Genomic DNA, 15,017 nt, shown 5'->3' with positions numbered 1-15,017 from the left:
GGAAGGAAGGAAGGAAGGAAGGAAGGAAGGAAGGAAGGAAGGAAGGAAGGAAGGAAGGAAGGAAGGAAGGATATGATAGATTGGACGGATGGAAGGGAGGAAGGAAAGATGGATGGGTGGATGGATGGATGGTAGATAGGAAGGAAGGATAAAGCTCAGCCTAGTGACAGCTTAGTCTCAAGCACAGGTGCATGTAATCACAAACTTAAATGTCAGAGCTGAAATTAAACCCCTTATTAAGCAAACAGGAAAACTGAAGGAAAGGAATGTCCCAGAGACACACAGCCAGTTACTGATAGAACTAGAATAAAAGCCCAGATCTTCTAAACCCAAAGCTGGGATGCCTTTAGGATGAAGACACAAACACACACACACACACACACACACACACACACACACCTCTGTGACTCACATTCACAGGAAGGCAACCAAGATAGAGAAAAGTGCACTGGTTTGGAAGGTGGGCAGCCCTCAGTTCCTGTCCTGGTCCCACCACTTACCCACTTTTGCCAACTCTAAGATCAGACTCCAAGTGGCTAGTTTACGGGGCCCTTAGGATGATAAGGACTACCTCAAACAAGGGCTGGGGTCAAGGTGAAGAGACCCCGTGTGACTCAGAATTCTTAGGAAATCCTATGTTCTCTCTTGTTCGGAGTATGGTGGCTGGAGACTGGGCCAGAGCGCCCTCTGCTGGGTTCACCCTAACATGCAAGGATGGTGTGAAAACGACAAACACGCTCTTCCTCGCATGTGGTATCCAGGCGCTGCCACCAGGTGGCGCTAGAACTGCACGTTCCCAACCGAGATCCCTCTGGGGAAGGACAGGATAAGGATTGCTTTCTGGGAAAAGTGACCTACTGGGGAATTCTTAAATAATCTGTCGGAGTGAATGAAAGGAACAAGCTGGCTACTGGCTCCTCTTGTTTGTGTGGGTTTTTTTGGTTTTTTTTAAGATTTTATTTATTTATTTGAGAGAGAGAGAATGAGAGACAGAGAGCACGAGAGGGAGGAGGGTCAGAGGGAGAAGCAGACCCCCCGCCGAGCAGGGAGCCCGATGCGGGACTCCATCCCGGGACTCCGGGATCATGACCTGAGCCGAAGGCAGTCGCTTAACCAACTGAGCCACCCAGGCGCCCCTTGTTTATGTGTTTGTAAAGTGTGCTTGTAAACAGTAGAGCTCCGCTAGCAAGAGTGGAAATCCTGTGGAAAGTCTGTGATGCTTTTGACATTCCTCCCCTCCGTAGCATATGCTTCTTTAGCCCCACACCAGTGGTTCTCAAACTTCCGAGGGGATCAGAATCCCCTGAGAAACCGTAAAAAAAGAGAGGCCCGAGCTCTCTCCACTTGGGTGTCAGACCTCCTGCAAAGCTAATCTGGACTTGAGAGCCTCCTGGGCCCATGCTCCAGATTAGCTGTGCAGCAGGATTCCGACTGGCACCCAGTTTGAGAACCACTACCCAGCATCGCAGGGTCCAGTTCTGAGGGGAGTATGCCTGCCCGCTGGCCTCTTAACCCCAGCCTCCAGTGCCCTGCCTTCACCTTACCTGCCTCCTCAGAGTCCCTGTATCCTTGACTCTCCGAAACAGAACGTTCACCGGCTGGGCTCCGTAGCAGAATATACCGTATGCGATCTATGGACCCTATTTTCTTCCAGGTATATGCCAGCCGTGCCAACCCCATTTGTTCAAGAAGCCACCTTTCCCTCCTAATTCGGAGCTCCCCCTTCCTCATTTGTAATTGTGTTTTCCATCCTTCCGTTCCTGCTGATCTTGCCTGAGGCCAGCACCATGTGGTTTTCGCAGTGGTCATTTTATTATTGCGCGAGGCTCGCCGCCCCTCACCTTTTAGGCGAACACACCGGTCCCCTTACAGATGAAGCCACCGACGTGCGCTGCTGAACCCCAGCAGACCTTCACAGCTGGCTCCCCCGGGGCAGGCCGCCCAAACACCACAGGTTCTCCATTTCTCTTTTGCACCAGGCCTAAGCGAGAAGCCCAGCTCCCAGACCTACCGAGAGCTCAGAAGAGCCTTGGACATGACAAAAGCCCACCCCGGCGAGTTCTCCGTCTGCTTCACAGAACTCCAGCGGAGGTTTTTTCACAACCATCCCAGAAAACTGAAGGATTTGATCCTCTTGGTAAAGCACTGGTACCAACAGGTAATTTTCCAATTATGTGTCTAGTGCTGTCGTCCAATTCCTCTTCACCGAGATCATCCACAGCCAGGAAAGTACGACACTCTTAAGTATAGAGCTCAGTGCAATTTTTTTAAGGGTTTCATTTATTTATTTATTTAGACAGAGAGGGAGAGTGTGAAGGGGGAGGAGGCAGAGGGAGAGAGAGACTCTCAAGCAGACTCCTCGCTGAGCACAGAGCTCCATCTCAGGACCCCAAGATCATTACCTGAGCTGAAATCAAGAGTCAAGAGTCAGATGCTTAAAGGACTGAGCCACCCAGGTGCCCCCAGCTCAGTGCATTTTTATAACCTTTTTGGCAACATCCAGATCAAAATAGGGCACCTTTCCTGCATCCCAGCAGCTGCCTCAAGCCCCTTCCCAGTTAATACTCCCCCCAAACGACCACCGTCCTATCGTCTGTCACCACCAATCAGTTCTGCTCGTTTTTGAGCTTGAAATCAATGGAATGGTACCGGACATGCTCTCTCTGCCCTCTTTTGCTCAACGTGATGTCTGAGAGATCTGTCTCTGTTGTTGCATGGAGTTGTGGTGTTTCGTCGTTCTGTAGGATTCTGTTGTCTTGGTATGCCACACCTTTATCCATTCTGCTAATGGACATTTGGGTCATGTCCAAATTGGGGCTAGTACAAATTAGGGTACTATGGATATTCCCCTACATGTCTTTTTGTGAGTTTAAGCACTCATTTCTCTTGGGTAAATATACAGGAGTGGAAGTGCTGGGTTATAAGGTATCTGAATATGTATGTATATATATAAATACATATATACGTGACATATTTATATATGTATATATGTGCACATAATAAATACATATGCAGACGATACACTATATTATTATGTAGTATATAAAATATATATCATTACATAAATATATATAATATATTAAATATCTGTAATAATATATATATATTTAACTTTAGGAAGTACTGCCAACAGTAGTTTTCCCAAACGGTTGTACCTAATGACACTCCCAGCAGCAATGTACGACAGTTTCAGGTGCTCCCCATCCTTGCCAATGCTTGATACTAAAATCCATCGGATTTTAGGCATGGCATCCTTTTAGTCACTGGTTGGGGGTGGTGACTTCCTATAGACTGCTGATTCCTTGATTTCAGTTCCCTGGCATGGGGGTGGGGGCGCTGGGTCCCCAGATTAGTCACTACCCCTTTCTTCTCCCACAGTGCCAGGAAAAGCTGAAAGATCTATCCCATCAGCCCGTGTATGCTCTGGAGCTGCTTACAGTCTATGCCTGGGAACAAGGGTGCAGAGCAGAAAACTTTGACATGGCAGAAGGCATCAGAACTGTCCTGGGGCTAATCAGACAGCAGGAGCAGCTGTGTGTCTATTGGGTAGTCAACTACAACTTTGAGAACGAGACAGTCCGGAACATTCTGCTGAGCCAGCTCCGGTCATCGAGGTACCAAGCTTCCCTCCACCCTCTCTCTTTACCTGTTCACCTGCAAGCCAGGCTGTGCCCCTTAGCATGAGGGCTCAGCCCTGTCCCTCCCAGCCAAGGATGCACCAAAAGAACACCAGCCTCGGTGCGGGGGGGGGGGGGAGGGAGGCAGAGCGGGGTCTGCCTGAAATAGGGGAACCTGGCCAATGCTTTTCACATTCCAGACCGTCGTCATATTTTGTCGCCCAAACAAACACTTGAGAGGTGCTTCCCTTTATAGAAGGAAGGGGCTAACTATTTTATTATGTTATTAATGGAACATCTTTGTGAAACAGAGAGGCCAGGAGCAGAGGGTCTAGCCATCTCAGACAAAGCGCCTGAGCAACTGAGAGGAAGCGTGGGTGCTGGAGTCCGGGTTACCAGATGCCCTGTGCAGTCCTCCTTCCCCAACGTGGATTTCTTCTTCCACATGCAGCCCAACTGATTTCTTTTAATCTAATGGAATTCATAGGCCAGTAATCTTGGATCCAGCTGACCCAACCAATAATGTGAGCAAAGATAGGGCGTGTTGGCAACTGCTAAAGCAAGAAGCTCAGAGCTGGTTGTCTTCTCTCAGCCAGAATGAGTCACCTGGACCATCGTGGAACGTTCTGGTGAGAGAGCTTTGCAAATACAGCTCATGTCACGCTGCAGGGAGGGCGTCCTGACACCCAGACCCGGTGTCAGCCAAGAGCACCATGTGTGGAGTTTCTAGGGCTGTGGCGACAGAGTGTCATACGCTGGGGGCTTACAGCAACAGAAAGTATTCTCTCACAGATCTGGAGGCTAGAAGTCCAAGGTCAAGGTGTGGGCTGGGATGGGCTCCCTCTGAAGGCTCCAGTGGAGGATCCTTCCTTGCTTCTGATGGTTGCTGGTGTGCTCCTTGGCATGTGGCCACGTCCCTCCCACCTCTGCCTCTGTTGTCACATGGCCTTTTGTGGTGTGTCTTCACAATGTCTCCCCTCCTTGCGTGTCTGTCTCCGTGTCTCCCTCCTCTTCTTATAAGGATGCCAGGCCTGTTGGATTAGCACTTAACCCAATGGTCTCATCTTCACTTGATTACCTCATACAAAGGTCCCATGTCCAAATAAGGTCACATTCACAGGTACCGGAGGTTGGGACTTCAACATATCCTTTAGGGGGACACGGTTCAATCCGTAACACACCGTTAGGGGCCACCCTTTTCTGTTAAAATGATGGTAAAGAGCAAAACTGAACAAAGAGAGAAGGGCACCTGCAGATTAGAGATTTCAGTTAATTGCTGCAGGAGAGACAGCAGGTGGAGAGGTGGGGACGGACCACACGGAGCAGAGTCCCAGGCGAGTGCACGGCAGCTGCCCTGTCCCCAAACTGGAGTGCAGATCAAGGGGCTGGCTGTGGGGCAGATACGCCGGCTTCCCCTCCCAGCCCCCAAAGGAGAAGCCAACCTACCCCCACAGAATGCCCCTGCGCTCTCGGAGCTTATTGGAGAAGGACGATTCAACAAGAACATTATCAGTCTAGGCCACTGAATCCTTTCCATTTTCTGGGGGTCATGGGATGGCAGGGGGACAAGTGTGTCGTTTGAGGCCACATAGGTCAACCAAATTCCACATTGCACAGACACGGGACTAGTTTACATCCGAAGTATGCTAAGGGTGGATCTACGTTCCATTTGGCACAGAAAGTTGAGGGTCAACTGAGCAAAGACGGGATATAAGTGAGCTTCCCAAATGCCTGGGGCCCTGGACAGGAAGGACCCTGTGGGCTGGGAGCTCCCTGCCTGGATCCAGAAGGAACATGGTGTGCCCACTCCTTGTCCCGACTTTCACTGGACTCTGGTCTCTGCTCCCTGACCTCAATTTTCCTGGCTTCCTAAAACAGCCTTTTAAAAAATATGCCCCCCCCCAACTTTATTCTGAAAACTTTCAAACGTAGAGAAAAGTTGTAAAAATGGTTCAGTGAACCGCTGCATCGACCTAGACACCCAAACGTGTAACCTTGACCTCTTTAGCTGTGTTCCGGTCTGTGTGTATGCACACATACTCATCATCATCATCATCATCATCATCAGTGTTGTGAGTTTTGTTTATACTGAGCTATTGGAGTTGGCTGCCAGATAAGGACATTCTCTTAGCTAACCACACGCAATGATCGAATTCCAGAGATTAAGATGAATACGTTATTACCGTCCAGCAACAGTCCATTTCCAGATCTTGCCAATTATCCAAAGAATGTTTTTGATAGCCAGTTTTTCCCAGCCCAGTAGCCATGCTGCGTTTAGTTCTCATGCTGCCCCTAAGCCATCTTTTGATCCCTGCTTTTGCTCCCTTTTCTACCCAATCAACCTCTGTTTCCAGAACTAGGAGGCCTTCCCTCTCATGAGAGCTGTTGGAGGAGACTCAGGCCCGTGACCTGCTGCATCAGGGCGTCTGGGCACTGGAGGGCACACGCACACAGGCCCACGCATGCATACACACGCACGCGGGCCCCCCACGATACTCAGCCCTGTGGGAAGGGCAGTACTGGCAATGAATTTGCCTTCCAGCACCCGGTGAGGTCCACTGTGAACATCTGGAGGCAACCAAGGTTGACCTTCAACTTTTAAGCTGACCAGCCCACCCCCGTCCCCAAGGAGAGCTAGCCCGTCTTGTGTGTGCTCTCCAGCAAAGGGTTGGTACCTATATTGAGCAGTGTGTTTGCTTCCTCTTACCACTGGAAGGAGGGAAGGAAAGGAGGGAGGAAGGAAGGAAGAGAGGAAGGAAGGAAGGGGAAAGAAAGAAAGGAAAGGAAGGAGGAGGAAAGAAAACCACAAATTTCAAGGCTGAAAAGAACACAAATTTAATTTAATTAAGCTTCTAGCCTTCAATCTCTCTATATAACGGATGCTCCTGCCTCCCTCTTATAAGGACCCTTGTGATGACATTGGGTACACCCGGATAATCCAGGATAATTCCTCCATCTCAAGATCCTTAGCTTAACCACATCTGGAAAGTTCCACGTTCCATATAAGGAAACATATGCACAGGTTCCGGAGATTAAGAGGCGGACATGTGGGGAGATGGGGGTGTCACCTCCCCTCCACCTCCGCCGACTGGGACCTCTAGGGTAGACTGACTGAGCAGGTGGAGCAGGGAGCGGAGGGGCCTCCCGTGGGGCGTCATGACCCATGAGACATGGAGTAGACCCCACAGTCTGAGCTTTTCGACTGAAGAGGAAAGAATTACACTTCTGTGCAGACCCCATGTAGAGATCAGAATATGATTTCTTTCCGGAAGTGACCACAGATGCAAGGAAGTAGCACGTCCCACCCTCCACAACCCCTTTTGGAGCAGAGAAGTGTCCCTTCAGACTGAACCCACAGCCCCTCCGATCCCAGGCTGGCTCTCTCCTCAGCACCCTGAGAACAGTATAGAGGGTTGAATAGTGTCCCCCAAAACTCACATCCACCTGGATCCTCAGAATGGGAACTTCTTTAGAAGTAGGGTCTTTGCAGGCATCATTAGTTGGATGAGGTCATTCAGGATTAGCATGGCCTCTGACTCCAGTGACTGGTGTCCTTATAAGAAGGCACACGGAGACCCAGGCACATCAGTGGCCAGAGTGGTATGTCCCCAAGTCAGTGAAGGCTAGGAGTTGCTGGAGCCTCCAGAAGCTGGAAGGGGCAAGAAAGGCTCCTGCCATAGAGCCTTCAGAGGGCGCCCAGCTCTGCTGACACATTGAGCACAGACTTTAGTCTCTGGAACAGTGAGAGAATACATTTCTGTCCGCTGGAAGCCCCCCAGGGGTACGTTGCTAGGGCAGCCCTGGGAAGCCAATCCCCATGGGGACATGTGTGCAACAGAAGCTGATAAAGCCTGAAAAGGCTCGCGGGTGATCATTTCTCCAGATATCCGCAGTCCCTGCAGGCAATGGGAGACTGGGGGTGGGCACAAAGGTTTTAGGGTTCCCAGCCACAGAAGGCAATGCCACACCCAGAACAGCTTCGAGTCCCGGAAAGGGTCAGACCTCTCCGGGGGTAGGAAGGAACAACTCACAGTTTTTGTTTCTGGGGCAGGGGAGCGGGGCGGTGGGGGGGGAGCGGGGCGGGGGTCTTGGGCAGCACCCTGAACTCTCCCGAATGTTCTCGCGGCGTGTCGATGCAAGCGCTGAGTGCTCGTCTACCTTCCCAGCCAGCACCGCTGTTCACCACCCCGGGCCATCTTCTAGACAAGTTTATCAAGGACTTTCTCCAGCCCGACAAACATTTCCTAGACCAGATCGCGGTAGCTGTTGACATCATCTGTAAATTCCTTCAAAAAAATTGCTTTCGCCATTCAGCGACAAAGGTTCAAAAGACTGTGAAGGTGAGCGCTGGCCTTTCTCCTCCGCAGTTCCCAGAGCCCTGCAGTGCCTGCCAGTGGACGGAGGGCAAGGGGGGCGGGAGGGAAGTGGGGGGAGATGGGCACCCAGGACCCCGGCTCTCATCGGGGTTGCCCGCACACTGCTTCCGTCCTTAACAGCATAGCTTTGGCTCTGTATGAGCTTCCGGGGGCTGCCGTGGCCCTTAGTGGCCTTGACCTGGGAACTCCACCCCCCTATCTCTGCCTGTGTCTCCCCATCACCTCTCCTCTGCAGGTCTCCTTCTTTCTCTTGTCTCCTAAGGACACCTGCCATTGGATTTAGGGTCCACAGACCCCTCACTCAATGACATCTACACAAAGACCCTTTTTCCAAGTCAGGTCACGTTCTCACGTTCCCAGCGGACATATCTATTGGGGGGACTACCATTCAAACCACTGCAGCTTCCAAGCTCGGTGTGTACTGAACCAGAAAGTGACCTCTTTCTTGTTTTAATGACCACAGCCCGATAAGTCCCATCAACTGAGCTAGAGATTCGGCAGATTGGGTCATTCTTGTCCATGGCTCAAGGCCATGGGCTAACCCCCTTCCCTCCGTCTGTTGGTCAGCGACCAGATAACCAGGTGCCCGTGGTCCGGAGGAGGGAGCAGGGAAGGGCCCATACGGCGCCAGCAGACCTGGGTGCCTGCTGCCCTGTCACAGACCCGGGGAGCAGTACCAGTAGAGTAAAATGTCTCACTGAGGGTCACTGGAGTGAGTTCATGGTCACAGGCTGAGTTCATGGTCAATGTTAGGATTGTCAAAGCTTGTCTTCTCCCTTCCTTCCTGAGACCCCCCATTAACCCGACAGTAAAAAAATAAGAAAAGGTATGGTGGCATATCACAGAAGAAAATAGGAAGAGAACCGCCAGCGCATAGGACATTGCTTTCTGTCTTCCTGAAGTTGGAAGGGTTGTCTGCTGGGTGACAGGGGAGGCGTCCCCTGAATGTGAGGAGGGGGCATGCAGCGGCCTGTGAAGGCCAACACTCACAGACCAGCCGCATGAACGAAGCAGATTTGAGCACCTGTTTACAGGGGACAGAACACCCTCCCCTTGCCCCTAACCCGCGGCCAGGCATTTACTACCCATGGGTAAAACAAACGTGTTCTCTATAAAAATCGAGTGAGCTTTCGGGGGGCACCCGGGGCAGCAAGTATGAGGGTTGGTGCCCAGAGCAAAGCCCCCAGCACGGTGCCCTGGGACCGTTCTCTGTGGGGAAGCTGGCTTCTCCCCCACCTGCCCTCGAAGCAGCCTGTCCGCTAAGGAGCCGTGCCTAATAGAGTTGTTAGAGCAGAAAGGGAAGAAGGAAGAGGAGGAGGAAGGGAGGAAGAGAGGGGCGGTGGGGGGAGAAGGGGAGAAGCCTGTGTGGCAGGGACATACATAGCCCACACTTACTACCCGACCCCCTACAGAAAGTTTGCAGAGCCCTGTACCTAAATCATGAATATTCATCCCACGATCCCCAGCTTGTAAGAGGAAACAGATGACTCAGGGGACAGATGAGGACCTTTCAACGCAATGATTCCATCCAGTTTGATTTCTCTCAGATCACAGGAATTCACACAAAGCTAAATGCTCTTTGGGAGAAATCTTGAGGAAGTTGACATGAGAAGTGGGTAACTGGTAACGAGCCATCAGTTGTTTGTGTGTTAATAAGCACATCAAAGGGCATGAGAAAACCTTTCAAACCAAACTATTTGTTTGAAAAATTGAACGCTCTGCTTTGGACTCAGCCCTAACTGGACCCTAACCTGGAACCCTAACCTTGGCAACCTCATTAATGAGCCCACTGGTGCCAGCCTGTGGGGGCTCGGGGCTCGGGATCTAGAAAACGCTGTATCTCCGCTTGCTCTCTTCACTAGGGAGGGTCGACGGGCAAAGGCACAGCTCTGAAGACTGGGTCCGATGCTGACCTCATCGTGTTCCCAGACTCGCTTAAAAGCTACGCCTCCCAAAAAACCGAGAGATGCTTTATCATCAAGGAAATCCATAAACAGCTAGAAGCCTGTCAGCAGGAGAAAGAGTTGGCAGTGAAGTTTGAGATTTCAAAATGGAAGGCTCCCAGGGTGCTGAGCTTCTCTCTGAAATCCAAAGTGCTCAACGAAAGTGTGAACTTTGATGTGCTGCCTGCATTTAATGCGCTAGGTGAGAGCCCCCCCTCTGACCTTCACTTCTAGAGGAGGAAGCCGGGTTCTGGGGCGATGGGGCGATGGGGCAAGGTGGGTGGAGGGAAAGCCATGTGACCTAGTAATGGCTTATGGTCTAGTGACCCCAGCAGGTGGCATGGGTAATGGCAGCAATGCCTTACACCTGTGGACATGTTCATTCTCCTTTCTCACTTAAGGATCCCGAGGATGGCCAGGACCATATTCCTTATCTTCTTATATTCCTGCAGTATCACTCACAATACCTATCAAAGAATGGGGTCCACAGGAGTTCTGTACACATTTATAGATAAAATGCCACAAGTGTTAGTGAAGGAAATGAAAGAACAGACTGGGAAGAATTCTGAGGCAAAGACAGGAAATCTGGGTGTCTGCAATCTGCTTTGGAAATTCAGTTCATGAAAGACAGATACATAATGTTATATTAAAAGAAACCAAGACTATTTCAAGCATTTTTCAAATCAGAATCAAGAAGACTCTGATACCTTCCCTCTGAATGGTTCTTAGTGTCTCTAGAGACGAAATAACAGTATAAATTGGAGGTCAGCTAATTTTTTTTTTTTTAAAAAGACAAGGTAGCAAGTATTTTCAGGTTTGAGGACCATACAGTTTCCGTCACAACTACTCGACTCTGCCATTGTAACCTGAAAGCAGCCATAGACAATACATTAACAAAGGAGCATGGCAGTGTTCCAATAAAACTTTATTTACAAAAACAAGAAGTGGGCCAGATTTGGCCTACCATCCATAGTTAGCAAACTCTCGATCAGTGCTATCTAAAAGGTCTTTCTGTGATAATAGGAATGTTCTATATCTAATGAGAGCTTGAAATGTGGCTAGTGGGACTGAGGAACTAAATTTTTAATTTTATTTCCCTTTAGTTAATTTGAATGCAGATAACCACATTGTTTGGTGGCTACCGTATCGGACTGTGCAAATCTAGATAATACTTTAATAAGAGCACGCTTACTCATATAGCCCATATAGTATTTTTAAATATCTCATTACTCCCCGTATCTTAGACATCGATCATTCAAATATACCAATAGAATTCCAAGTCATTTCTACCCATGGGTAAAACATTTTACCCATGGGTAAAACATTTTTGACCAATATAATATAATTAAATTATAGAATTAAATTATATTGGTCAAAAATGTTGGAAAACGGTTACTTTTATGCATAGTAAAGCATAAACTAAATATCTCCCCCATGCTAGGTCAACTGAATTCTGGCTCCACACCCAGCCCCAAGGTCTACGCTGAGCTCATCAATCTGTACAAATCCTCAGACGCCGAGGGGGGAGAATTTTCCACCTGTTTCACAGAACTGCAGTGTAACTTCGTTGTCTCCCGGCCCACCAAACTGAAGGATTTAATTCGTCTGGTGAAACACTGGTATAAACAGGTATGACTGTGCTCATTCCAGCTGTCTGGAATTGTTTTTATCGTGCTCTGGGACCATGGAACCGGTTCCCATCAAGTGTTCCGTGTGCCCACACTCTGCCGTGCTGAGGCCTGAGCCACTTTCGGGACTCTGTCCACTAATCGGGCATATCTCTGTGGAGTCCCCGTCACCAAACCCGTGAAGTTGGGGTGAGCTGTAGAGCACCCCCTCCCATCAAAGCTGCTTATTTTGCCTTTGCTCTGACCCCCAGAGAATTCAGCAGGAATCCAAGTTATTCTGCCTACCAAGGGCAGGTGAAATTGGGAATGTACATGCCTACAGGTCACCAGCACGGCTTACCCCCCACCCCAGCTCAGTGCCCATGCTTAGCACACACAGATGCCATCCTTGGAAGACAGGTTGCAGCTACAGGCGGGACCAGGGGCTGCATTTTCTGTAACACTTAGCCTCCCTTTGCTTCCGTCACTGTCTCGCACTCAGGGGACCTTCTGAGTATCTCCGTGCAGCAGACATCCAGCACAGCATCAGCTCTTTCCTGGGATGTCTCCTTCCTGTGTACAGCTCCCTGAGCTCTGTGGTTTCCAACCCAGAAACTCAGAGAAATGGCCATACCCCCAGCCCCAGGGTGCTCAGAGGGCTCAGGGCTACCGTGTGACCTTGAGCGAGTCACTTCCCCTCCTCAAGCCTCGTGTCCTCATCAGAAACGCCGATCTATGCCTGCTTGGTGGGGTTGTCGGAGGATTAGGAATGACCCGTAAAATGTCTGGCCCCACAGTCAGCACACAGTGGGTGTTTTGTAAGCGGTCGCTGTAGTGTAACTCTAGGGAGTCCTATATGGCCGTAGCCCAACCCAGAAATCTGCACGCTGCTAAGGAAGCACCTGCTCAGACCTCCAGCAGCCCAGTCCCATCAGCACCATTTCTCGTGCCTCAGTTGCCCCGCTGTGGCCCCAGCGGCCATTAATGTGTGGTCTCTGCTGTACTCTTGGAGCTCACTGCACCTCCCTGCCTTCACCAGTACTGTCTGACGTTCCCCTCTTCCCTCAGTGTGAAAGGAAACTGAAGCGAAAGGGGTCTCTGCCCCCAAAGTACGCCTTGGAGCTGCTCACCATCTATTCCTGGGAGCAGGGGAGTGGAGCAGAGAATTTCGACACCGCGGAAGGTTTCCATACGGTCCTGGAGTTGATCACAAAATATCAGCAGCTTTGTGTCTTCTGGACGGTCAATTACAACTTTGAGGATGAGACTGTGAGGAACTTCCTACTGACCCAGATCCAGAGAACCAGGTGCCCGAAATCCTGCCACCCCCTTTTCTTAACCTGATTCCCTCCAATGCTATTCCAGCGACCTGGATTCTCCTCCCTGGGGTCGTAATTCATTATTCCCCACGAGAAACTGAGGACTGCGGTGGGTGCCAACCAGCAGAACCTCCCATAGTCTCCGGGGAGGAAATCCGGGGGGGGGTGGGGGGCAGGAGAGAATGTCATCCAGGATGAATAGAGAAAGAAGGACCAAGATACAGGTCCCTGGGTTGCTTCCATCTTCGTAGGTTGGAAGGAAAAGTGTGAATTCGTTATCAGGTCTTAGAGGTGTGGAAGTCGGAAGTGTGTCCCTGAGAAATAACACCATCATTCCTTCATGGCCGATTCGTCCTACAGGAGAATTAGATTTATTTGATCAGATTTTATCCACCCTTTCAGACCCACATCCCGCAAAACCGCTATCCTTCACGAATAGCAGGGAATCTTAGCGTGTCCATTCAGTGCTCCCGACAGAACAGAAGAACAAGGGAAACAAAAGAAAAGGAAAGAGAGGAAAGGAAAAAGCTTTGAGAAAGAATAGAGGAGAAGAAAGAGAGAACAAGATACCATGGGTTGGCTGGCTACCATGGGCGTGGCCGACGTGACATTACAGCTGATTAAATTATGCAGCATATTTCAGTCGACCTAACAGGAGGGAGATGTTTATCTTATGCCGTCCTGTGTATAATAATGAGCAGCTTTCAAAATATTATTGGCAAATGTAATTGAATTCTAGGAAGTCACTTTGCGCTCTATCAGTACGTTTGAATTACCGGCACCTAAAACACAGGACATGTTGTTTTGGCGCTAAGAGTGGGATGGGGCCCCTGATTCTGAGGCCACTGGTTTTAAAAAGCATGTAATGCTTCTGACTCTCCTTTAGGCCCGTGATCTTGGACCCAGCTGACCCCACCGGTGACGTGGGTGGAGGGGACAAATGGTGTTGGCATCTCCTAGCGAAAGAAGCTACTGAATGGTTGTCCTCTTTCTGCTTCAAAGATGGGACTGGATGTCCTGTACGATCGTGGAAAGTGCCAGTAAGAATAATCTAAAGGAAGTGTCCTCTGGAGATGCCCCTGTGACATGCTTACATCAAAGAGCTTCTCCCGCTGTAGCAACTTGGAATTCATTCCGCCACAAATAACAGATAGCCCAACTCAGGAGCTGAGAACAAAACAAAACAAAACAGGCGTGGGTTTTCTTGTTTTGTTTTGTTTTGTTGTTTTTTCCTTCCCGTTACAAGCAATCCTAAGGCAGGTGACCCAGGACTCACGCAACAGCTCTATGAGCGGGTTTTCTCCACTGGGGAACTGTTGGCATATAGGTTGTCTCGTTTTTGGGCTGGGGGTTGTCCCGGGCAGCGTCGGGTGCTGAGCGGCATCCCTGGTCCCACCACTGTGGCCACAAGAAATGTCTGCAGACATTACCAAATGTCCCCTGGGGCATCACCAGCCCTTTCTGGCTGCACCTTCTTTAGTTGTCCCAGTTGGGACCATTAAAAATGTCTCGAAACATGTCCTCATGTCCTGTCGGGAGCAAAATCGCCCCCGGGTGAGAACCCAGCTTCAGAAGAACCGCCCAACCCTGGAGTTTGCTTTAGTTCCCCAGATCTGCTCTGTAACCAGTGCCCAAAAGTTGTCCCTGGTAATACGAACCCTCTCAGACACCCTTCCTTCTTCTTTTTCTCTGACTCTTTTAACCAGTGGTTTTAACTGCTTAGGATACGTCTTATTCTGGCACATCTGTTTCTTTCTCTCCAGACAGTGCAGACACCGTGCAGCTGTGGTATGGGGGTGCATCTTATTGTCAATGAGATGTTCCCATTCAGAAGTCGTAGGACCCTGGAACGCTAACGCTAGAAGAGACTTCTAGAAGTCATCTGGCAGCTGCTTTTTTTTTTTTTTAAGATTTTATTTATTATTTGACAGAGAGAGAATGAGAGAGAAAGAGCACATGAGAGGGGGGAGGGTCAGAGGGAGAAGCAGACTCTCTGCCGAGCAGGGAGCCCGACGCGGGACTCGATCCCGGGACTCCGGGATCATGACCTGAGCCGAAGGCAGTTGCTCAACCGACTGAGCCACCCAGGCGCCCTGGCAGCTGCTTTTTCAAGATTCAGTTCGCTGTCACCACCAGATCTGCTCTCCTCTACTCC

General features: G+C 50.0%; 1 protein-coding gene across 1 annotated transcript in view; it reads left to right on the top strand.

Annotated features, from left to right (window-relative positions):
* OAS2 (2'-5'-oligoadenylate synthetase 2) overlaps nucleotides 1–14,813 on the top strand; it is a 17,509-nt gene extending 2,696 nt beyond the window's left edge. The window contains 10 exon segments of the mRNA XM_044921114.1: nucleotides 1,980–2,158; nucleotides 3,379–3,614; nucleotides 4,105–4,246; nucleotides 7,784–7,957; nucleotides 9,856–10,138; nucleotides 11,378–11,565; nucleotides 12,612–12,850; nucleotides 13,749–13,902; nucleotides 14,626–14,709; nucleotides 14,711–14,813. Coding sequence (XP_044777049.1) covers nucleotides 1,980–2,158; nucleotides 3,379–3,614; nucleotides 4,105–4,246; nucleotides 7,784–7,957; nucleotides 9,856–10,138; nucleotides 11,378–11,565; nucleotides 12,612–12,850; nucleotides 13,749–13,902; nucleotides 14,626–14,709; nucleotides 14,711–14,737 — 1,706 coding nt within the window. The 3' untranslated portion in view covers nucleotides 14,738–14,813.
* Nucleotides 14,814–15,017: the final 204 nt, after the last annotated feature.

Source organism: Neomonachus schauinslandi, chromosome 14, assembly GCF_002201575.2.
Source record: "Neomonachus schauinslandi chromosome 14, ASM220157v2, whole genome shotgun sequence".
Classification (NCBI taxonomy): Eukaryota; Metazoa; Chordata; class Mammalia; order Carnivora; family Phocidae; genus Neomonachus; species Neomonachus schauinslandi.
This window is presented reverse-complemented; position numbering and strand designations above follow the sequence as displayed.